Source organism: Taudactylus pleione, unplaced genomic scaffold (genome assembly GCF_031769625.1).
Source record: "Taudactylus pleione unplaced genomic scaffold, aTauple2 ptg000360l, whole genome shotgun sequence".
Taxonomy (NCBI): domain Eukaryota; kingdom Metazoa; phylum Chordata; class Amphibia; order Anura; family Myobatrachidae; genus Taudactylus; species Taudactylus pleione.
The window spans coordinates 4,313,467-4,339,463 of record NW_028284761.1 but is presented as its reverse complement, the minus strand read 5'-3'; the positions used below and the strand labels follow the sequence as shown (position 1 = coordinate 4,339,463).

Below are 25,997 nucleotides of genomic sequence, written 5' to 3'. Positions count from 1 at the left end.
ACACTTGCACATTTTCCAAACTCGGACGCCATTATATTTGGCTCAAGACATCTGTTTATAATGGATGTTTTGTACTGAACCAGGGATGGGTGTAAGTCCTGATACTAATGACATCTGTGGCTGCAGACAGAAAAGCAGTGGGTGGCTCAACCTTCTGCATGAAGACGAATGGATAATCAGCATAGACAGGTAGATACTTGTGTTAACATGATCTAGCAAGCAGGAAGCTGTGGCTAATGGGAAAGGAGTTGCAGATATATCCGACCCAGGGCCTGATTCAGACCCGCTCACGAGCGCTGAGCGCTAGCAAGTGGGTCGATGGTGCCCTAGTGCGCATGCGCACGACGGAGGGAGCTCTGTCGTGCGTATGCGCGAGACCCGGGGAGCGACGGGGAAGCCATCACTTCAGGTCTCGCACCAAAGGGAGCATGCTGTAGATGTTGATTGACAGTGCACCCCCTTTGGTGGGCATGCCGGGGGCGTGGCTGCCAGATGGAGGCGTTCCCATGGGAACGCCTACCGTCTGGGGCCGGCCCCACTGACATCACTAGTGATGTCAGTGGGAGTGATTTTGGCTCTGATAGAGCCAAAATCACTCCAGGACTTGCGGAAGCGAGACCCTACCGCAGGGTCTTGTCGCAAGCCCAATGGTCGCGATGGTCTTGACCATTGCGACCATCATCATGGACGCTCGCATAAGCTGTGGGTAGTAACCCACAGCTATGCGAGCGTCCAATAGGCCGCTCCAAGTTTAGGTAGGAGGGCACTGATTCAGAGCGAGCGCTCTGGTCAGAGGGTCCGGCTCTGAATCAGGCCCTCAGATTGACCCATAAACTCTACTGAAGCGGACCTGCTAGATCAGTGTCACATTGTACACTATTTTTACAATGCAATCACTTTTGAACACAACACAACACAAGACTAATCATACGTCAGTGCAGTGTCATTAGAGAGTAGAGATGAGCGAAACTGCAGTAACATTTTGTGCAAATCAGGTTCTGTTACAGAAGAGGCCATTTTGCTGGAGTGTGGTCCCAGCCCAGCACTTATGTCTGATTTTCCTCCTGCCATCCCACATTGTACAGTGCCACATAAAAGACAAAATTAAATAATTACATGAGCAGTGCCCTCCCCCCCCCCCGAGAAAAATAATAATACTAAAGCAGACAGCTTGGGATGGAATACACTATAATTGCAAGTCCATATTCATGAAGGCTGACAGTCAAGTGGGTATTTGTAGGCGCATGCAGTAAGAGAATGCACATCTGATTCTGCATGAGCCCTATTGTGTGTATCCTAATGGGATTAATGGAAATAAACTTTAATCATAAGTTTCCTGCTACCAGGTAACGAAGATAAAATTAATTTGCCATTTATTATGTAACACTATCCGTAAACATCATAGACATCTCCACGTTATCACCCTGTTCCAGTATATTATACATTCAGGACCTCATTCAGAGTCGGTCGTAGCGGCCGCACGGTTGTACGTCACCGATGTTTGCTATACTGCGCATGCGTAAAGTTCGCAATGCATGTGCGCAAACTAGCTGTTACGATCAGAAATTTCTCTCTCCTTGAACACAGCCAGGTCGGTAGTTTGAGTGACAGAATAAACCGTTTGTGGGTGGTAACAGGGGAAGGTGCTTGAAAACGGGGGAGTGGAGATCCGAACGCAGGCGTGCCTAATTATGCGATCGGCGTTTAATGGGAGTGCATAATTAACAAAGTAGTGTCATAGCACACGTGACATGGGAGGTTTTTACACTGACTTAATCGTAGAGCTTAAGAGAGGGTATGGTCAACCTTAAGCTCTACGACCAGTTCCGATGGTTCCCGATGGTCTCGATTATTCCTTATATGCCCGGAGATGACATGTAATGCGTACGAGAAGGGGGCGGTTTTTTTGTCTTACGGCCGCATCCTCCCCTTGGTCGGCCAGCTAACGATCCGATCTTAGGGACGCAACTTGCGAGTGCATCATTTGCAAATCTGGCCCCTTTTCCCTTATGACCGTGCGGCTGCTACGACCGACTCTGAATGAGGTCCTCAGTCTCAAAATGGCAGGAATGGATACATACCATACAGTGACATGCGGCGAGGTCAATGGCTGGGAAGGCACTCATGGAGATGGGTCTGAGTGCTGGGAGCCTGTCTCATCCCTACTCACTGTAACTCTCCCCTCACTACACTAAGCTTCAGTGTCCACTGATTCTCCTGCCTGCATCACTCTGTCTTCTCTTGCTACTGAGTGCTGACTGAGCTCTGATCTCTAAACACTGCAGTGCACTTCCTAGTCACATGAAACACCCAAGGTGTCAATCAGTGCTCAAGGCACGCCACCCATACTCAGAGGCATGCCTTTATTAGTTCTCTTTCTGTGCAGCTTACTGCCCATGGTGTGGCCCCGCCCCCAGCTCTGCAAGCAGACAGATGTGGGAGTCACTGGAAGAGTTTACCCATAATTCGGTGCCAAAGAGGCATTGGTGACCCGCCTAACACAGAAGACTGCATAGGATCCCTGGTCCACTGAAGAGAAAAGCCTTCATCTGTAGTAATGAACTCTGCTAGGTAGTGTATTAACACAACTGAGCAAGTAGGGCAGGGACTTTCCAAAAAGAATGTTTAGGTATAGTTCGTAATATTAGCTTTTCTGGTGCTTTAAACATACTGATTGCACTTACTGAACATACAGTAATGTGAATTTAGATTCATCAGCTCATGCCTATTTCCACTGGTACATCAAGTGCTACCCTTCTCTGTCAGTATACTGCAGCGGTTTTCAACCGGTGTGCAGCGGCACACTAGTGTGCCGTGGGCAGTTGTGAAGTGTGCCGTGGCGGCGGTCAGAGCCGCCAGGCACATAATACAGTAATTTGTGATCCGGGCTGCTGCTGAGCTCCTCTGGCCCCATCACCTGCCTAGACGCGGCGGCGTGACATCACTTGTCACGCAAGCCGTGTTGCCTCCTGCAAGCCCGTCTGTCTGCAGTAATGACCGAGCCATGGCTTCCTGCCTGTGCCAGTAACAGAGCCATGGCTTCCTGCCCGACCTGCGCCAGTGACCAGCCCGGCGATTCCTGCCTGCTCCGCACCAGTGAGAGAGCAATGGCTTCCTGCCCGACCTGCGCCAGTGACCAGCTCGGCGATTCCTGCCTGCTCCGCACCAGTGAGAGAGCAATGGCTTCCTGTCCGACCTGCGCCAGTGACCAGCCCGGCGATTCCTGCCTGCTCCGCACCAGTGAGAGAGCCAGCGCTTCCTGCCTGCCCTGTGCCAGAGCCAGCGCTTCCAGCCCACCGTGTGTTTGTGACCGAGCCAGTGTTTCCAGCCCGGGGGGAGGTCAGCCAATCTGCTTTTTTTTTCAGCTGGTGAGCAATGTGTTATTTTTCTCTGTGGTGGCCAATGTGATTGCTTTATTTCTGTGGGGGCCAATTTGATTGCTTTACTTTTGTGGGGGCCAATTTGATTGCTTTACTTTTGTGGGGGCCAGTGTGATTGTTTTAGTTATGTGGGGGCCAGTGTGATTGTTTTAGTTATGTGGGGGCCAGTGTGATTGTTCTAGTTATGTGGGGGCCAATGTGATTGCTTTACTTTTGTGGGGGCCAATGTGATTGCTTTACTTTTGTGGGGGCCAATGTGATTGCTTTATTTCTGTGGGGGCCAATGTGATTGCTTTATTTCTGTGGGGCCCAAAAATGTGATTGTTTGTTTTTTTCCTGCGGGGGCCAATGTAGTGTGTTTTTTTCATAGGTCGTGCACGCCAAATCGCCGGATGGTGTGTCTTGGAAATTTTAATATCTTGTGTAGTGTGCCTTGTTTTAAAAAAGGTTGAAAATCACTTGTCTATTGTATATACTGGCTCCCTATTATTCATAGGGTCTAGTCTTAAAATCCTTGTCTTCACCTCCAAAGGCTACAAAGCCCAATGGGAATCTCGCAACTCCTGACATCACCTTCCCATTTCACCACCTCTCTGCTCATGACTTTCTTCTACCTTCCTCTTTGATCAACTCTCCAATACATCTCTTGCGCTGCACATGCTCTCGGTGACTCTATTCCTCATGCCACAACAAGACACTCACTAGTCTCCAAGCCTTAAATGTGTCTCAATAACATGGTCACTGGCAGTTAGAGTGCTCCATATAGAACTTATGAAAAGTGTCTGTACGTCTTATACTTCTCCAGAAACATTAGTGACATCAAATTTAGCTACTTACTGTACAGTATTGTGTGGTTACACTATCCATGTGAAAACGGGTAAAACTATGGCTAAGTGTATTTTTAATTATTTTTTGATAATTATATCCCAGTATGCTACCAAAGAGATTCACAATTTATCTCCCCACTACCAAAAAAAATAAAAACAAATAAAATTCTCTGTTATAAGATACAAAATGAAAATGTTATCCGAAGTGACAGTACATCATAAAAATATTCCTGTTTTCATTTCTAGGGCTACATCTTACCAAGTGTATTAGAGATCTATTTTGGTGGTGCTTCAATGTTGCTTATTGCAGTAGTAGGTTGAGTGTAGGGTTATGCTATTGTTGTCAGTTTTTTCTCAAGACTGACATTTGTTTTCTAATATTGGTCACAAAGATAAGTCTTTTTTGTTCTTTATTTGGAGGAGGGATTGGGGTGGGGGGTCTTGGCTAACCCTAGTTGTGGTTTTTTGAACCACACACGCTTAATCCAATCCATTAGTCGGTCAGCCCTCTCCTGGACCTGGGGCAGCTCCTTCCATTGTCCATTTACTGTATTTACAGTACTTGCATTTGTCCTTTTTGTGTTGTTGTGTGCTTTTTATCCTTATCCTCCTCTCCCTCCTGTTCTCTTACTCCCTTCCTTACTGCCTCATGATCATACTGCCAGGCTACCTTTCAAGTATTGCTTCTGACTATTTCTGAATTCCTGTGATACACACACACACACACACACACACACACACACACACACACACACACACACACACACACACACACACACACACACGCCTACTATGGCTCCCAATAGGTCTGAACCTGCCTGAAAAGTGGTCCCAAACCTTGGGGGGGAAAAATTATGTTGTTTTCGTACAGGAGCCATTTCCATGTAGACTCTGGCCCTACCTATAGCAATTGCTTTTATCCCTCTATCTATACAAGCAATTATCCAGAGTCTAAGTTGCAGGGCGGTGGCTATCTTGCTTTCTTTTAGATACCCCCTCAATGATATATCAATGTGTAACTTGATGACTGGATGTGTCTGCTAGACTGGTGGTGTTTGCTAGTAACTGGTAACTGCATAAGCAAATTGTTATGCCACTAACCAGGCTCAACCAGATTTTTTTTCGACAATATTGGAACAAGCATATCATCTTCAAAAGGTGATTGGTGGAGATTTCAGCTGGACAGTGGATCCTCTTTTGGATTCCTCCAAAGGCCTGCATAGAAAATCCTTCTATGTTCACCTCTAGGTAAGGCTCACCTTCTTTGATGATCAATTGGCTGGCTGTCGAAGAACACTACATCCCACAGATACATACTTTACATTTTACTCTATCCCCCAACTTGTTTACTGGCATATAGTTTACATGTATGGTCAGTCACAGGCACCTCCACTTGGTCCAAGATTTTGCTAATGGCTAGTCCACCTGGTCTGACCACGATCCAGTCTCCTGTATTACAGAGGTTCCCAATTCCACAGCTAGACCTTGGTCTTGACGCTTTAACAAAATTATATTGCAAGACTTTGAATGTAAAGCTCTGCTGGAGTCCCATTTAGTTGACTAAATATCCAGTTATGATACCCCTGTTAAATCCAAAGTCACCTTATGGGAAGGACATAAAGGTATGATCCATGGTAGATGTACCCAGTTAGGCTCCATGCTTAAGAAACATAAACGGACGTAGTCCCAGGCTCTTTTGATAAAATTAATCTCAGCAAAAAGGGTCCCTTGCCCTAAATGCAAACTGATCTGGTCATGTGAACATACTACTTAACCCAAAGATCACTAATTGTACTTAATAGAGCTCTAGAGAGAACCTTTTACATAGTGTCCCACTTCAAGATGAAGTTTATGCAAGACAGTACTTTACTATATTAGCAAACCGCTTGCTTGCATAAAAGTTGTAATGAAACTAAATATGCAAAATATTTTCCTCAATCGATATACATAAAACAGGATAGGAGTAATTAAAAGTGTAAATGAACTATCTTTCACATCTGGGTGCTGCATGAGAAGCGCAGATGAAGCTCAATGTGTTTAATCAATCACCCAACCTTTCACACGGTTGTTCAATGACATGACTGATACCTGGCTTGAAGAATAGGTGTCAGCATGTGCGATGACCGATGTGTTGCATTTCTCCTTCTGTGAACCACAAATACACTATGAGACGTCTAGATCTTAAAGTCATACCCTTTAATTCTGCATTTTAAAATGGTTTCCCAGGAAACATTGCTGCTGAGTAATTGCAGTTAAGCAGGTCACGTACAAGATCTGTTTCAGTGGCTCTTGGAGGATTACAATCCCTATCATACCATGTTTACTGAATGGCATGTAAGGTATTTTATGCATTATCAATGCACCTCTTGTTCCCAGTTGTAAAGAGCAACAGAATATGCTAGCACTATATAAGAAACTGCTAATATATAAATAACAATGAATAAGTATTGAACTTAACAGGCAGAAAATGGGGAGTTCTCAGGTATGCTGTGGTTAACCAGCATAAGGGGTCTAGTTACTAAGCAGTGTTAGGAGACAGAGTGAAAAGTGATAAGGTGCCAGCCAATCAGCTCCCAACTGTCATCTCACAGGCTGTGTTTGAAAATTGACAGTTGGGAGATGATTGGCTGGTACCTTATCACTTTTCACTCTGTCTCCTAACACTGCTTAGTAACTAGACCCCTCAGACTCTGCAACATGGGGTGCTTGCAGCTTGGGAAAAGGAGTTGTGTCATTTGACTGAATTGCAAATTTCAGTGAAAGTCAATAGTTGTAAACCAAATGCAGCATTCACATGTGAGCTACTAATACTGTAGTAATGATCAAATATAGTCCCGCAAGGTTTAAAAATACCGGGTTAATAAGGCAGGGTTAATGTGACATTTGTAGCATGTTTATTTCCTTCTTTTTTAATAACATTATGGGGTGAACCCTGTTCCATGCAAAGGGTGCAAGTTGCCGTCGCAACGGCATTAAATCTCCAGCAATGGAACCACACCTTGCACCCTTCGCGGCCCGCACTGAGCCTGAATTAATTTTGCTCGGACCCCTATGAGGCTGCGAGCACTTTTAGGCAAATCCAGGCTGTCTTCAAGTGGGAGGACTGTGCATGTGCTCACAGTGTCTGTATGCCACAGCCTGATTGCCAAGCTGCAGCGTTTTGAGGGCTCAGTGGGGGCATGTCGCCCCAGTTTTCCGGGAGGGATGAGGCCAGGGTCTGCGTTGGTGGATGCTGGTTTCCTGGCCTTGCAAGCTGCCAGGAACTGACAAGGCTGAGTAAGTCTCAGTTTACGCAGAATTTCCAAAGGACCAACCATTGTGATCTATGGTCGTGTCCATGTCATACAGACCCCTCCTCCTCCTGCTGTGCATTTGAGTTGGACGGTGTTACACAGCTGCTTCCCTGTGGCTGAACTGGTTTGCCCTTTTCTATCCATCTCTACCATAAAACTCAATAAGAAAGAGAACGTTTCCTTTAAAGCACATATTATATGTTCTGCCAGGCCAGCCAAAGAGGTCCAATCGCACATCTGGCCAACCACACACACAGGAAGATCTGGTGGCAAGTCTGGAGCTGCTTCTGCCTGGCTTGCAATGATAGATGATGATGGTGATTGCAGAGCTGCTGAGATAGCATTATTCCCCTCCTGTCCTGATTGATATCTGAGCATTCTTGACCAAACTTGACCAGTACTGGCGATCTTTCCAACTCGGTGCCATCCCCATTCCAATGACGATGCCAGGGAATGAGTTGCTCAGTGACTCACTATACGTAGCAATGCCGTAGTTCCCTACTTTTCACTTCCTGGCCTAATTATCCCTGCTCCTGATGGAGCAGAGCAGTGATTTGTACATGTACTATATAAAATACACCGTCCATTTCTATTTGGTATAATATTATTTGGTGGTACTACTGTAAGTATGAGTGGTGGCAGAGTTGGGGAGTATTGATTGGGGATATAATGATATGGTGGTAGTTTGGATGGAACAGGATATGGGGTGATTGGGGGGGACATAATGAGAGGGGTATTAATAACATGGAAATAGTGCTGGACATGCCCCTGGTGGTCCTATACAGGAATTGGTATGATTTACCGCCAGACCCCTGGCCGGCGGTTCAAATCCCGAAAGCGGCAGCCCAACAAGAATGAAAATCCTGATCGTCCTCAGGTAAGTATTCACTGACCTATTCTGCTCCCTAACCCTCCCTTAGGGGTACCTAATCCTAACCTTCCCCCCAGTGCCTAACCCTAATCCATCTAAGTGCCTAAACCTAACCCCCCCCTTTCCCATCGCCTAAACCTAAGTCTCCCGGGGGGTGCCTAACCCTAAGTCCCTCCTGGGGGTGCCTAACCCTCCCTCCCCCTAGCCTAACCCTAACCTCTCAGGGGGGTGCCTAACCCTAAGTCCCCCCCAGGAGCCCTAAACCTAAAACCCTTCCGGCCCCCGCGGCTGTCCGCGCCCGGCATCCCTTTGATCGGGATACCGGGCGCCGGTCTCCCGGCGTCGGTAAAATGACAGGTGTCTAGATTTAAATGGGCATAAGCAGCCTGGAAGCCGGCTGTCAGGATTAGGTCCACCGGCTTCCCGACTGCATACCCCTATACAAACCCCTCAGTGCACTACTGAGTAATCCTCTCTAGATTTTCCTGGGTGCACACCCTAATGAATGTGCTGCACAAACCACTGGTGGCTGCAGACACATAGAAGCTGGTAGGAACGGGAGGTAAGCCAAATGAGCAAATTTACAGTATCCTGCCCGGAAAAGGCAGAGCAACAGAAGAGAATGCCTTTTTATAGTGCATCAAATTGTTTAACGGTTACTAAGCGGTCCCCGTTGAATAGTGCCAATAAAAGCGAATTAGTAAGGGAACCTCACCCAAAAAAAAATTAAATGTACTACACACCGTACTCAAACTGTCCATAATAGAAGCATTGCTATCATCCTTGTCATTTACTGTATGTTTATTTTACAAGATTTTATTTTCTGCTACATTATACAAGTCAGCCAAAAACACCGCCGGTATCAGCTGTGCCGAAGTTTGCATTTACAATCCATAATATAGAAATGAAGTGTCCTATCTGGTAATACCCATAGAAATGATGACTTGTCATGCCTTTGCTGAATGAGTGTTTCATCTACATACTTTAATTACATCTTGCTCTTAACTGCCATCGACCAGTGCCAAATGGTTTAGTATATTACACTGGATAATCTGCACATGCATTTATAATGGAATGAGAATTGTGGATTTGGTTCACATCCCAAACTTATTAGGTGAGCTTCAAGGGCATTTAAACAGAAATCTCTACGAAGCATTTCTCTCTTCCAAGATGAAAGTCCAAATGTGAGTCTTACATCGTATTTCTTTCTAGAAAATAGAATCTAAGTGGGTTGAGTGAAAACTGGAGAAGACACAGGAAAAATATGTCCAAAAGAAAACAAATATAATATTTTCTATTTTTTCCACAATGGCTGGGGATTGGGCGAGGAACAGACAATGGCCGCCCTCTCGTTGCCCCCAGATGGATTCAGCCTGTCAGTCAGGTGTGGCTTAGGGGGCACTGCGTGTGTCAACGCAAGACCCATTCTGCACATGCATAGAGCGGGTCCTGTGCATGGGCAGTCCACCAGCCATCGTAGTTGTACGCAAACCATCGGGTTTGTGTACAGTTATGAATCAGGCCCATTGTCTCCTATCTTACTGATTTCTTTCTAAAGAAATGCTAAATATTCTCATGCCTGTCTTAATACATTAAATTACATGATTCCAAGGATATTGGGGTTCCTACTTGTGGATGGTTATGATATTCAGTCATATTGTCAACATGCAAAATGTTGTTATGGAGAAAGTTAACATGGTCTGAATGTCAACATGTACTGAATGCCGACATACATCATGTTGGTATTCACATTGTCAACAGTGGCATAATATTATGAATTATGAATGTCAACAGACAGAATGTTGACACAACCATTTTATGGTTAGGATTAGATTAGGGTTAGGCTACAGTTAGGGTTAGAGGTAGTTTAAAATTAGGTTTGCCTTTAAAGTCCTATTATCAACGTTACAACTGTCGACATTCACAATGTTGACATTAAGGCGATGTCAACATTACATATGTGTCGACAGTGTGAATGCCGATATGTTAACATGCTGAATGTAGATATTCACACCATGTTAACATTATGGGGCATATCCAATTCTAGGTGAAATTTTGAAAAACAGTGGCGCAGGGTTTTTCCTGCAGCCTCAGAGTTTTTCCTGTTCAATTAATAGGTAGAAAATCAGTTGCAGTAATTTCTATAGGAATTATTGTGGCTATTTTCTTGCAGCCCCAGAGCAGGTCTAAAAAAATTATAAAATACCCTTTTAAGCAAAAAATGTTGAGGACCCCTTCGGAACTCCTTGGACAACCCCAATGACAAATGAGGCAATTGGAAGTTTTCAATTAGCCTAATTGATCCTATAATTACATGTCATAATTGGTTGTTAAAACTAATAATGACCTCAAATTGCCGCAAATGAAAAATAAATAATGTTTGCACACCAAATTTAATCAAAATATTTTTTTAAACAAAAAATAATTGCTTTATCTTTTTTTTGTTATTGGCCTAAAATAACCCCCAAATCACTTTTTTCTACTTTTTTTTCCTCCCATTTTTCATTTCATTCATTTTTAATAGAATGAAAATTTGCTTTTTCTATTTTTACTTAAAAAAAAATCACAAAACATTTAATGCATTTTTAAAAAGCAATATTTTTTTATTTGGGGCAGTAATGACCTTTATTACTGTTACCCAATATTTTTTTGTTATTTGTTATTCTTTTAGGGGTCAGATTCTTAAAAAATATTCCCACAGTAGGGTTTTGCATGAAAAAAATTGAGCTATGGATTTATTTCAATTGGATACCACAGGTATAGGGAGCGTGCATACCCATGGTAATAGAAAATTGACCCCGATAACCACATACATTTTTGCAGGAAAACCTCATGGTTAATTGCGTATACCCCTATGCTGTTTACACCCTGACTACAAATACACCCGATGGTTAGTAGTTCAGTAAACATGCTGTGAGTATCGTATACAGTGTAATCTGCATGCAAATAAAATAAATATTTAATTTTTAATGAAGACATCATACTTTTTGTAAATTGATTTTGGCTTTTTTATCCATGTAGAGGCAAGCCAATCGTTTACCACCCAATTATGTAAAGGATATATTGGTAATGTTTATGTGTAATAAATAATGTTATTTTAGATAACTCTATTTAGGCTTTGAAATCCCAGAGTTGATCTGCTTTAGAATCTAGTTTTGTGAGATTATCTGTTCTGACATTTTGTTTGTGACTCCATGTTTGCTCAGTAAGGCTCTGAGTCTGATCTCTGGGTCTCACGGATCTCTGTTCACTGGTGCAAGTGGCAAGTTTTTGCATACAGCACAGATGTGGATTTACACTTTTTTGCTTAGCTCCATCCTATTCTGAGCTGGGTAGAACTTGGCTGGATCTGTCTTTCCATGAAACAGGGCAGGAACTGGGCGGTGGCAATGCGATCGCACCCTGACTGGTGGTAGTGTCATGGGCGAGTCTTCAGTTGTATCAAAAGCGCTGTGTGAATTTGAGTCATGGATATGGGGAAGTTGAGCCCTTTTCTGATTATATCGTGTGCCCAGTATGGATTTGGCGCAAGTGCTGATGCTACTGATTATTTTTTGTCTGCTCCAGGTTCCAATCATGCACCTGACTTGCTTGGTTCACAGTATCAGCATCATGGGATGTGTGCAATAAAATCTGGAGGCATTTCAGCATGGGTTGGGTACGGTATGCCAGCGTTCGGGATCCCGGCAGTCATAATCCCAACACCGGCATCTTGACAGGGTTAGGATACCAACACCTGCCGGTCAGTATCCTAACCTACTCCTGCCCCTACCCCTAACCCTCCCTCCCTGCACCCTAAACCTAAACCTCCACCCAAGTGCCTAACGCTAATCTTCCCCCTGGATCCTAACCCTCCTCCTAGTGCCTAATCCTGAACACTAACCCTCCCTCTAACCCCACTACTTACCATTGGAATGCCAGAATTCTGGATGCCAGCGGCGGGATCCTAACTGGTGTTGGGAATCCGGCACTGGCATCCTGACAACCGGTATTTCAATTGCAGCCCTTTCAGTATCAAAGAGCTCCTTAAGGGAAATGTGTCTAAGGGACATGGTGCTCTTATGGGGGTATTCATTGTCAGCTTGTGCGGATTTTATAGAGTGAAAAAAAAATGTTTTCAACCATGAATGGAATGTTCTGAGAAAGATTCACAATTCATAGACATTAAAATAATGGCTTTCCCGTCTCATACTGCTAGAAGGTGTCACTCAACTCCCAACAAAAGAGATAACATCTTTCCACAACCAGTTGTTATAAGGCTTATATTTAACTAGAAAGTTACCCAAGGAAGCTTGAAATGACTCATATACTGTATAGAGCGCTAAAAATAACGCATCACAGCTCTAAAGAATATCATGACATTGCTCTTTCATTGTGTTCGTGATAAAATGCCAGTTGTCATCCTATATATTAAAATGATTCAGTGGTATAAACTGCAGCCCCTGCATAAAATCATATCCCGTATATGACTTCATTGCATGGAGATCCAATATCGTCTAGACAGAATTGCCTTAATTTATTAACAACACAATCCTATCATAAAAAATCCATTTGGAGAAAATAAAATTGCATTTAACTTTATGCTATTAACTGTATACCAGGAATATCTTCCTGTAATTGACATGGGAAAATAAATTAGGCACAACCTTTATTTTTAATGTATCAGAGAAGTATATACTGCATTCTACTTACTCCATTTTTTCTGCTGCTTTCAGATACAAAATTCAATATACTGTATACTATGAAAGCCTACATTGGTGAAATTAAATACTTATCTGCCATGGATGGTCTGAGGTCTACAGTATGTTCTCTCATTTGTAGATCAATTTGATATTGGTCAGATGGGAAATATATAGAATACATAAAAAGATCAATAGTAAATTATATATATATTATTTTCTATCATCTGGTCTGGAATAATTTTTTGCTACTGTAGCCTAGGTTAAAGTGACTACTTTGGTGAGCACCATTAGACATTGGTATGTCAGAGCCTTTAAATATACTAATAGGATAATGTATAAGTGTTATAGTTGATGGGTGAGTCACCACATAGATACATTTAAGTAGGTTTAAGCTATTACTGCTTGCAAGAGGCAGCAATGTAATATCATAAATTGAATCTGACTTATCTCTGTTATCATTCAGTTTGCTGGTCTTAAAGAGAAATGACACTTGCAAAATTTATATTTTTTTAGAATAATTAAACTCATTGTGCTGAATACTATAACTCAGAATAAAGGCCCCAATACATCAGTGACTGATTGTTGCAATCCTGCCTTCCCCAGATTGTACTATAAATGTTTGCCATTGTGGTAGAAACAACAAAATTACATGGGAGAACATTACCTAAAGTTCATGATTTTATATAGAATTCTCACCATGACAGCTTGGCAACACTCTGTTCCACCCAGGTCTTCCATCATCCCCCATGATACACGTAAGCGTTGAATATCCTTGAAGGACATAGCCAGCATCACAGTAATAAGTAACGGTGGATCCGAGTTTGTAATCCATGCCAAGTCTAGTGCCATTCATTATATTTCCAGGGTCAAAGCAGGATTCCCGTAGCTTAGCTGGGGGAAAAAAAAGTGCAATTGTTTAAGATGTTACTGAACAGCTTGGTCCTTTATCATTGCCTGATGCAGTCTTCCCTTCTACGTTAACCTTCGTTAACCCGTCATGCAAGCATTCCCCCAAAATTTGCGTGTTTATAAGGTATATGCAACACACACAATGCATTCAATGGGGCATATCCAATTAGCCGCAGGGTTTACCCCGTGGCTAATCTCGCGTTGGTGGGGATTCAATTTAGCAGGGATTCCACGCGCGGGTGTCCCCGAGACCCCGCGTGAGAATCCCCACTGTCGGACAGTACCTCGCACCTCATGTTGGTGCGAGGTAAAATCCGCGTCAATATGCCTTATCCCGCCTCACGCGAGAGGCTAAAACACACTGTTTCCACATTTCTCGTGGAAACAGTGTGTTCCCGCGCACGAGAGCTAATTTAACGGCGTGGGGAAAAAGCTATTTTATTGAATAGCTTAACCCCGCGCCGCGGAACTTTCGAGCCACAATTACTTGCGGATGAAGTCCCGCGGGTCATTGGATATGTCCCAATGTGTCTGCATGAAGATACAATTAAAGCCTTTCAGGATATGTTTTAAGGGGTTGGGTACAGGATGCCGGAGCTCAAGATCCCGCCAGTCAAAATACTTATGCCTGCATCCCGACTGGGAGAAGATACTGACACCTTTTGAGTAATTATCCTAACCCTACCCCTGCCCCTTTCCCAAACCCTATTCCTCCTGCCACCCTTAACCTAACCTCCACCAAGTGCCTAAACCTAACCCTTCCCCCCTAGTGCTTAACCCTCCACCCCTAGTGCCTAACCATAACCCTCCATCCCGGTGCCTAAGCAAAACCCTCCAACTAATGCCTAACCCTTCCCCTAACCCATCCCCTACCCTAATACTTACCATCAAGATGCCAGTGGTCGGGATGCTGGCGCCTGAATTCTGACTGGTGGTGGGATTCTGGCACCAGCATTCTGAGCCCTGGAATCCCGAAAGCCTGGATATCAACTACATCTTGTTTTAAGTGTATCTTTATGTGAGTGAAGTGGGAATTTGATCCTAAAACTGTTTTTCACCATGGAGATAACATTATTACAAAATTAAATACTGAACAAAATGTATGCTGCATGGCTATCCTAACTTTCTGCTGCAGCCCATTCATTCTGTTACATGTTCAGTAAAAAAAAATCATCTGTGTAATTTCTTTCACAAACAACTACATATTTATTAATCTACGCATATTTTTATTTTACTCAATATTACTCATTATTATATTTACCCAATTGACTTACTTTTCCTACATTAATTCCCTACTATTTCTACCACTTCATTAATGACACCCACACTTTGAAACACATGCTTGATAAAACTGGTTTGCACTTGAACAGATGTCGATTGACTGAAAAGTCATTGTTTTATTAGACTCTTGCATTCCATTGCAATACATAGTCTCTGACTGATAATAATGCAAATTGCAAACATCTGCATTCATTCATAGGTTATCTGTTTCAAGACAGTAGCAATATTGTTAAAATAATGGAAGACCTAACGGTAGCCTTGGCTACATTCCGAGTTTAACCGTAGTGTAATAATGAATGGGGAGTCCAGGAAACCATTTTTTCCAAACTGAAAAGAGACATGCAGTTATAACTCCAGCTCAAAAGATAGAAAGCTACAATATTTATATGTAATAGGGGCTAAGTAGTAAAATTACTAAGACGAATGGCGGTAGGAATAAATAAATTTAGAATACCACAGCCTATAGCATTTATTTAAGGCACTACAGTACGTTGAGAGTGTTTGAAATTCATGCAAAATACATTTCACTTAGTACAAATGAATGAGACATGACAGACTTGTTAAGACACATTTCTTAAAACATTTTACACTGTACTTAAAATTTAGAATGACAAAAAAATGTGTGTAGCTGGTAACAGATGATTCATGGTGAAATGTACTGTTAAATCAGAAAGCACTAGTCCAAAGTACAATATACACTGACATTTTGGATTGATCTATAGGGAATAACATTGCTGAAATCTTCCAAGAGTAATGCTACAATATGTATTTGCAAAACTGGGAACCTAGGTCATAACTTCTAATGAATTTTTGTCAGACAGCCCCACATTGCAAGCCTTGAAATGGGCAGGGCTTATGGGCAAGTGGGAGGAGCTATGTCAGCTGGTAGGTGTGGTTGATAAAAAAAGTTGGTGTGATAGGACAAAGGGGGTCATTCATACCCACTCGTGAGCGGCAGTACGCTCGCAAGCGGGTCGATGTCCCCCACTGCGCATGCGCACGACGGAGGGAGCTCCATTGTGCGCATGCGCGAGACCCGGAGAGCGACGGGCTCTCCATCGCTCCGGGTCTCATACCAAAGGGGGCGTCCTGTCAATGTTGATTGACAGCACGCCCCCCTTGGTGGGTGTGCCGGGGGCGTGCCTGCCAGACGGAGGCGTTCCCATGGGAATGCCTACCGTCTCAAGCCGGCCCCACTGACATCACTAGTGATGTCAGTGGGAGTGATTTTGGCTCTGATAGAGCAAAAATCACTCCAGGGCTTGCGGCAGCGAGACCCTACCGCAGGGTCTCGTCGCAAGCCCGATGGTCGCGATGGTCAAGACCATCGCGACCATCATCATGGACGCTCGCTATAGCTGTGGGTGCTATGCGAGCGTCCATTAGGGACTGTCCAAAAAAAGGTAGGAGGGCCCTGATTCAGAGCACTTTTTGGGTGAAAAGGTGGAAGGTGGCGTTGTTTACTTTGTTCAAGGGCAGAACTTATTTTAATCCAATTTTTGGCAAATTTTGGAAGGTGCATGTCTATGGCAGTGCTGTTCAGTGGGCTAGCAAATAAATTATATATATACAAAAATGTCTTTGTTTGCTACTTGGTCGTTGGCAATTATCTATTTTACCCAGTAAAACATAATGTAACTGGGGCTGTTGGATGGAGAGACATGAACATTTGAAGTGCTGAATTCATATTTTAAGGTTTATTTAATGAATATGCCTTTAAGTACAATTTTGGGCAACCAAGGTTTAACACATTCAGTGTGTCCTTGCAGAGAATGTCAGTGTGAATACAGTTACCCTCAGCAACTTCCTGCAATTAAAGGCCATTTTCTTCCGTGAGTGCAACTAGAAGCCTCACGCTCACAGTGTACTTTTAATTGTATTTATTTATTTGCACTCAACATTGATTTGGAGCATTAGCACCCACTTCCAGCTTTCAATCAAAAAGTTGTTATATGTAAAACGTAATGTTCCTGGATTTCTTTATACATTAATGCATACATTTTAATCAAGAGCATGGAAGATGTTTGGTACAGGTTGAGTCTCCCATATCCAAATATTCCGAAATATGGAATATTCCGAAATACGGAATATATTTGGCATGACTCAGATAATGAAACCATTGATTTTTGATGGTTCAATGTACACAAACTTTGTCTTAGGCACAAATTATTAAAAATATTGTATAAAATTACTTTAAGGCTGTGTGTATAAGGTGTATATGAAACATAAATGAATTTCATTTCTGTACACAAACTTTGTTTGAGCCACAAAATTATTGAAAATATTGTATAAAATTACCTGCAGGCTGTGTGTATAAGGTGTATATAACACATAAATGCATTCTGTGTGTATATTTGGGTCCTATTCCCAAGATATATAATTATGGTATGTAATTATTCCAAAATACGGAATATTCCGTTATCCAAAATACCCCTGGTCCCAAGCATTTTGGATATGGGAGACTCAACCTGTAGTAAGTTTACCTTTATATTCCAAATGAAAACCAGTGAAGCTGACAGATCCATCACTTCGAAAAGCCATATGCATGTTGTTTGAGCTGCTCTCAATTCTTTCTGGCAATTTGCTGTCTTGAAAGCTTCCAATCAGAGGACTGTGCCCATCCGGGCCGTCATATATATACAGGAAGTCGTAATTTGGCTCTATACTGAAGCTGTAAAAATAAAAAGTTAAGTTGGGGTTTTGTATTAAATTATTTACACAGGGTTCCAACACTGTACATACAGTATCCTCTTGCAACTTTACATAAATACATTGCCTAGGTTAATTACTTAATTTACCCCTTGAAGAATGAGCAACTAGGTGGCACATTGGCTTGCATTGCTTACAGGGCAGAGTTCTAATATGATCATTATTTGTGTGCTCTCCCATGTTTGCTTGAGTTTCCACTGTATATTCCAGTTTTTTCTCTAAGAGCTCTATTTTGTAAATAAATATGAAATTCCATTGATTATTATCTGAATATTTTTTTGCCATATCTCAAAGTATATATAACATTAGAGATTTGCACAGACCTCCGTCTTTTGGTTTTAGTTTTGGTTCTACAGTAAATCATCGTCGTGTTTTAGTTTTGGCAAATCCACCCTCAAGTGTTTTAGTTCGGTTTCGGATTTGGAATTCTTTAAAAATGAATAAAAAAAGATAAACTCATGTAACTTGGATGGAGTTTTGTTCCTATAATATTATTATCATCAATAACATTTATTTCCAGTCATTTCCAGTCAATTTTGACTACCTCACAGCACTCTGAAATCACGAGGGAGGGAATGAAATACAATCCAAAACACGTAAGATCCAGTTTTTAGATCCGAGTTCCAAACATGGCGAGAAGACCCGAGTCGGGACACAGGGTCTCATTCAGAGCCGCTCGTTCGCTCCGAGCGATGTTCGCACAACTGCGCATGCGTACGGATTGTAATATGCATGCGCGAACCAGTCAGTGCGGCCGAAAATTGTGTGCTCGCTAAATAGCGAATGCCTGCTATTTTGAGTGACAAAAGGAGGCGTATGTGGGTGGTAACAGGGGAAGGTGCTTGAAAACAGGGAGTGGAGATCCGAACACAGGCGTGCCTAAAGGTCAAAATGGGAGTTTTAAGGGTGTGCATAATTAATACAGCAGCATCATCGACCACGTCACTTGGTTATTTTATAGTCAGAACTGCTCGCAAGATTGCGGTAGAAAAAACCAACCACAAGAATAGCGAGCAGTTCATTCGCCTTGCAATGTACTCGATTAATCTAATAAATAGTGGACATGACGTATGATGCGAGCGGCCAGGGGGCGTATTTTTCAAAATTACTACCGCAAGTTTTGTTCGCTCGTTCAGACATAGAGGCGTCAACAGACCGCAAAGAGCGAACGGTTAATTTGAATAGCCACCCCTTTTTTCTGAACGAGCGAGCGCAAATAGCGTCCGGCTCTGAATCAGGCCCTCAGTTCTATGAAGTGATCTGTGCGGGACTCGGTTCTACTCGGATCCACGAAGTGTTCTGTTCGGGACTCGGTTCTACTCAGATCCACAAAGTGATCTGTGGCGGGACCTTGTTCGACTTTGAAACCCAAAGTTTGGGTGTGTTCGGTTTTCAGCAAAACTGAACAGCTCATTTCTACATAACATACTGTACTGCCATATTTATATAAAATATCTGCCGGAACACCTAAATATCTGCCAGCTAAAATGATGGAATTTTTTTTTTAAATGGTTTTAAATACTGTAGGTTCCTTAGTCCAACAAACAAAAAGGGTAATGATAATATGTAATGTGTTTAGAGACCAACTGTGCCATTGTCCACTGACAGCAAATATAAATGACTCTAAAATATGATATAAAAATATTGCAGAAAAACATAGAAAAAGCAATCAAGAAATATTAAATAATATATATAATAAGAGTTAAGGCTATACATTTGCAAACGAGAAAATGGAAGTTGCTGGAAGGCAAACGACTTTCAATCCTTGTTTAATTGGCCTGCTTTTTGAAAGATTTGTAGCAAAGAAACTAAAACAGAAATAAGCTCTCAAACTAAATTGCGCTAAAGATATCACACGTCCTCTTAGTAGCAGGAACATATATTGCGCTCTGCCCAGCTGCCCACTACCTTTATCAATAGGATAATTTCACAAAACAGTGACACACGAAAGACTGCTGGCCTATCAATTTAATAAGTAACAAAGCAGGACCAGCTCCAACAGGAAATAATGAAGTCTACTGCCTGACAGATGGTGAGTATTCCTCAGTGTGTCTGGGCTGGCAAATCCCGGCGCTGTGTATTATCCCTGAGAATCACAGGCTAGAAATCAGGATGTTGTATTCTATTATATCGTGATATAGGTGCGATGTGGTCAGTTTACATGCACTATTTTGTGTAAAAAAAAAAAAATACTTATCTTGCTGTTTTATATGAGCATTCATTTTTTTAATTTTAGCGCAGAGTCGTGGCAATGCCAAAGAATATCATAGACATAGACAGCAATTTCAAGACTATCAAATCCATTAAGAATCAATAATATTCTCTTCCACCAAGATCTACGTAGACTGAGGGTTTTTGCCTTAAATGACTAATTGTTCCTTAAGTGGAAAATGTAGGCTGTTAAATTAAAGCCCAGATATTTATAGTCACAATACAAGGGGCACATTCTCCTCAGAAAACATCTGAAATTTAGTTTATACCAGTCTACATTTCTTACTAAAGGGAAAAACTATGCAGGCATTTAAGGTGCTCTCAGTGTACAATACAGCATCTGGGATTACAACACTAGTATACACATGCCTTTCAAGAGCAACTGCACAGGTGTAGTTATGCCAAAGTATGTCAAGTATTTCAGTTTTTTATGATGACCCAAAAAGGGGACAGCCGAACAGTCACATGCAAAATTGGAAAGTTTTCTCCACCTAAGACCAGGAGAAAAAAATGCAAAATCCCTATTTTTTAATTAAAAATGTGGGGATTTATTTCAGAAATGCTTTTGTACACTTCTAAAATAATTTCCGATGTACGTCAGCCATTTTTGGGGGTTCAGACGCAAATTCCTAACTTTTTTGCCTATTTTCACCCCTCCTGTTTTCGTCTATCTTTGTGTATTTTGCCATATGTGATAAAATCAACCAATTTCGCCTCTAATTGAATCCGGCCCTAAGACTTGATACATCTCACTCTATAGTACAGAATTAGTGTTAACAGCAAAATTATTGTTATTATAATTTTTGGCATTTAACATAATTGCAATGTACAGTATGCCAAACTTTTGGGTTCATCAATTAAGACAGAAAGTGACCTCTTCAGCCAAGAACTGTGGAATAACTGATACAATATATTGCATTCTTAGAAAATATAAATATATTTGGAGCTTGAAGTTATCTGTTGCTTTTAAGAGCATATGCAATCTCATGGGAAAGAATTATAAAGTATTATGCACCTACTGAAAGCCTGTGGGCTTCTAGATTTTTATTTTTTACTACTTGGCATTAAGTGACTTGTTTCACTGGAACTCCAGCCATTAACTTAAGTGAGACTGTACCAGTGCACTTTACATTTATCATCTTTTAATATATCATAGCCTAATAAATACTTAGAAATACAGCAAATTATATCTGTGCAGTAAAAATTATTATTATTATTATTATTATTATTATTATTATTATTTCATTAATATTTCTAATAAATTCCCTCTACTAAATACTGTCATTTGTTCCCCTGTATCATTTGTATCATTGGTTTATACCTTTATCCTGTGAGTAATGCTCTGTGTCTCAGTCCCTACATCCTAAAACGCGATCCAGCAAGTGAGATATTTTTTAAAAAACAAATTAACCATAACACGTGGGAAACTGCTTACATCTGCACTGTAATACCTAATTATTTTTCTGATAAGCAGATGTACCCTATTAATTAAGTTTCTTTTCTCTCCCGTCCATCACCAGTTAGCAATGTGGTGATTAAGGATAAGAAATTCATCTGTAATATAGAACTAATTAACAACAATTCAATTGGGAGTACGGCAAAGAGACAAAAGCTAGAGTTGGAAAACAATCCCCAAACATAATATATATAACCCCTCAGACATGTTTTAATGTCCAAGCCTATTTAATCACTTTGTAAAATGTTACTTGCATGCAGTGTTGCTTGACTAGGGTAACCCATTCATTCTAGTTTGTATCATTTATTCATCACACATAGGAATTATATATGTACATATTTTTTCAACCCTTTGTATCGCCCACCAACCAGTGGCATCTTGTCCAATCAGTTCCCAATTTAGCAAAGAGAGCCAGGAGAATAATGGGAAATGAGGAGTCTGTATCGCTGAGCATTGCTTTGACCATGGGGCACCAACACATTTGATTTCTATGGTTCTTTTAATTAGGGCAGAGAGTTCAGTGGATAAAAAACATTTAATGCTTCCATAATTAGGAAGCAGAAACCTAAGATACATGTCTGAAATAGCACATGGTTTGGTTCAGTCAGTACCGATGTAGACATTACAAGAGGAAAATATATATTATTTTACTATAATTACTAAGATTATTTTTATTCATTGGCCAACTAAATCCACAAATGAATAAAACATATATTGCTCAGTTCTACTATCTTTTCAATCTGCTGCAACTCTCTTAGATAAAAGTACCTAGTATTAGAATATTTCTGATAAAATACAACAAGTTAAAAAGTTTAAGCATTGCATGTAAGCAAGTATGCTTACTAGGACCTCACTAGGGATGTCTCTGTGTAGGGGTCCACAAATGGGTAGAGTTCACTAAAGTTAACGAGAACTAGGGATGTGCGCCGACCCCTTATTTTGTTTTCGGTTTTGGTTATGTATCTCCTTCGTGTTTTGGATCTGGATCTGGTTTTGCAAAACAACCCTTGCGTGTTTTGGTTTTGGTTTTGGATCTGAATTTCTTTTCAAAAAATGATGAAAACAGGTAAAACCACATGATTTGGGCCTGTTTTTGCTCCTATAGTATTATTGACCTTAATAACATTTATTCCCAGTCATTTGCAGTCAATTTTGACCACCTCACAGCTCACAATATTGATTTTTTCATCTAGGTTAGGCCTAGGGCCAAAATGTTGCATCCAGCTAGCTGGCTGACTAAACTAAGCGACAGCAGTGGGCGGCACTAACATGTGTTCATTTTTAAAAAATGAAAGGGGCATACAGGAGATGCTGAGTATGGCCATTATTATTTCTGGACATCCATAAACAATTAAATTCAAAATGTCAGACAGCAATGCCCCAAACAGCACATAATGCAGAGAAAAGAGGTGCAAGATGGAATAGTCCTTGGGCCCTCCCACCCACCTTTATGTTGTATATGAAACAGGACATTCACAGTTTAACAAACCAATAATTTCAGCGACAGGGACTGCCACTTGTGGCTGAAATTATTGGTTTGTTTGGACCCCCATAAAACAAGCTGCCAATGTGCATTGGACATGGAAATGATCCCATACCCAGAACTTGGGGTCCGGAGCACCCCTGACTGAGGCAGCAGCGATAGACGACACAGGCAGCACTAGGTTGCTGATGTCTCATAATAAGTGCGGCTAACGCACACACGCACACACAAAAAAAAATACACTTTTTATTTTATTTAATTATTTTTTTGTCCAGAACTTGGGGCCCGGAGCACCCCTGACCGAGGCAGCAGTGATTGACGACACAGGCAGCATGCTACCAGCCCAGATGCACACAGCACAGCAGCCCAGATGGACACATCAGACAGCATCAGCCCAGATGGACAAAGCAGACAGCACCAGCCCAGATGGACCGAGCAGACAGCACCAGCCCAGATGGACACAGCAGACAGCACCTGCCCAGATGGACACAGCAGACAGCACCAGCCCAGATGGACACAACAGACAGCACCAGCCCAGATGGACAAAGCAGACAGCTCCAGCCCAGATGGACAAAGCAGACAGCTCCAGCCCAGATGGACACAGCAGACAGCACCAGCCCAGATGGACACAGTAGACAGCACAGCAGCTCATATGGACACAGCAGACAGCACCAGCCCAGATGGACACAGCAGACAGCACCAGCACGTTCGGTTCTCGCCCCGAATCTCTAAGTTTGGGTGGGTTCGGATCTTTGAGATCCTAACCTGCACATGTCTAATGAGAACACTGAACAAGTTTTACTCACACATGTTTCTGCCTCTGAAAAAAGGGGGTTTGGTTGGGGTCCGTACTAGACAACCAGTTGAATCATATATCAATTCCAAAAATTATAAGTAATAATCAAAAAACCAACATTAAGGTCTTAACTGATATAAATTTTAATAAGACTTATACTATGGTTGGTGGTGCTACACATTACCAAATGTGTGAGCAAAATTGTTACTAGACCAAATGTTGGTTTAAACACATCAAAAAGAGATATAGCCGCATATCACAGAAATCAAACTTACTGTATATAAAATGTGAGAGCATCAAGGATCATTAAGAATCTATCTTGTCATTTATCTACACTCTGACAAGTGATAATGCTCACTTTAAAAGAGGTACTTAATAGGAGAATCTGAGTCAGTACCCAAGAGTTTATATAAAACCAAAGAATCCATCTATCTACATATTAGTGATCTAAAGGTAGTAATCACGAAGGTAACCCAATTGTAGGACTCAGTAACCCAAAATAAATAGTAGATAATTAGAGTTGATACTCCAATTCAATCATTCCATGTGAGAATTAATTTGATGTGTTTAAACCAACATTTGGTCGAGTAACAATTTTGCTCACACATTTGGTAATTGAAGAAGGTGGGTTTTTTTTTATCCCAATTTTCCTATCAATTTATGATTTATTTATTGGTTATTATAACAAACTAGGAATTGGGTACCATATTTTCGCCAAGACTGTTCTCATATGTATAATTCATTGATGTACTATGTTATTAAATATGTTTATTTCTGAGATTTTAGGCACTTAGATGTGTATCCATCAATATAATCTCTGTTGTCTCTTTTTTTAAGATTGATTAGTAAAAGTTAAGTAATATCTTTATTTCATATTTATTTCATTTGCCCTATTCAAACTGTCTCAAGAGTGCACCAGTAAGACCTTTTTGTCCTTTTGCTTCTTCGCATAATTGTTTAATTTACATGTTTCTGCCTGCCTGGTATTCCACTACACTACATGTTGTATTATATTATTTCTGTGCCCCCCCCTCAAAACATATTTATACTGAATTTTGCTGAACTATTGAAGTTCAGTTGAAATAGTTCAGTTGTAATACAAATATTTTAAAGCATTTTAAAGAAATATTGGAGCTTAATATTACTTTAGTAAGTACTGTACTGTAGATGGTGCATTCCTAAATGTGGACACATTATATCCAATAGAGATAATATAGATCAGTGTATTCCAACTCCAGTCCTCAGGGACCCTACATGCTTTACTGATCTCCTAGTTGGTGCACAGCTGCATTCATTACTGGCTGAACAATGTTAAAAAATCCACAGGTGGTGCAAATTATTTAAATTGTGATACTGTACTGAGGAAATATGTAAAACTTGCGTTGTTAGGGGTCCCCAAGGACTGGAGTTGGAAAACACTGATCTATATTATTATATAATATTGAACTATATTATAGAGTAATATGTAATATTACTGGATAATAATAATAATAATAATAATAATAATAATAATAATATGAACCTAACCTGTCTGCTGATAAATCAGCAGTTATTATCATCTTACTGTATATATAAATAAATAGGAGAAGGAAAATTAGTCACTCCAGCTGTTACAGGTCTAGTCAAGCAATGTCCTGCTAGCTACAGTGACATAGCATTTGCCTAAAGCTGAGTGTTTTACCTTGGAGTTGTATATATCATAGCATATAGGTTATATGTGTGTTGGACGATATCTATTTTTAAGACTTACCTGATAAAAGCCAAGGAAATCACATAATCCGGATTGACTGTAATAGTCCAGTCACAGTCTCTGCTGTGTGGATATGGGTGAGGGAAATTTGGAGATAAGATAAATCCAGCAGAACCAGTCAGATTCCCTCCACACGGAGCTGGAAAATAAAATAAAATAAAAAAGTGGTTATTATTGATGAATGTTGCAAACACAATATTTCTACAAATAATAATAGCATGTCCCATGTCACATATTGGAGCTGTGATGGTACATGGATATAGGTATTACCTGCATTTTAATGATTTGTATCACATATATGTAAGAGAAAGAGACGAGGAACTTTGCTGTTGTGATGCAATGGCCAAAA

At 41.2% G+C, this 25,997-nt stretch overlaps 1 protein-coding gene across 1 annotated transcript in view; it reads right to left on the bottom strand.

Moving 5' to 3' along the window:
- Positions 1-25,997, bottom strand: part of CSMD3 (CUB and Sushi multiple domains 3) — a 1,208,248-nt gene that overhangs the window by 402,860 nt on the left and 779,391 nt on the right. Inside the window, exons 29-31 of the mRNA XM_088444368.1 lie at positions 25,649-25,787; positions 17,727-17,914; positions 13,750-13,944 (exon numbers count right to left, since the gene is read on the bottom strand). Of these exons, the coding sequence (XP_088300494.1) occupies positions 13,750-13,944; positions 17,727-17,914; positions 25,649-25,787 (522 nt within the window). The remainder of the gene's footprint in view (positions 1-13,749; positions 13,945-17,726; positions 17,915-25,648; positions 25,788-25,997) is intronic.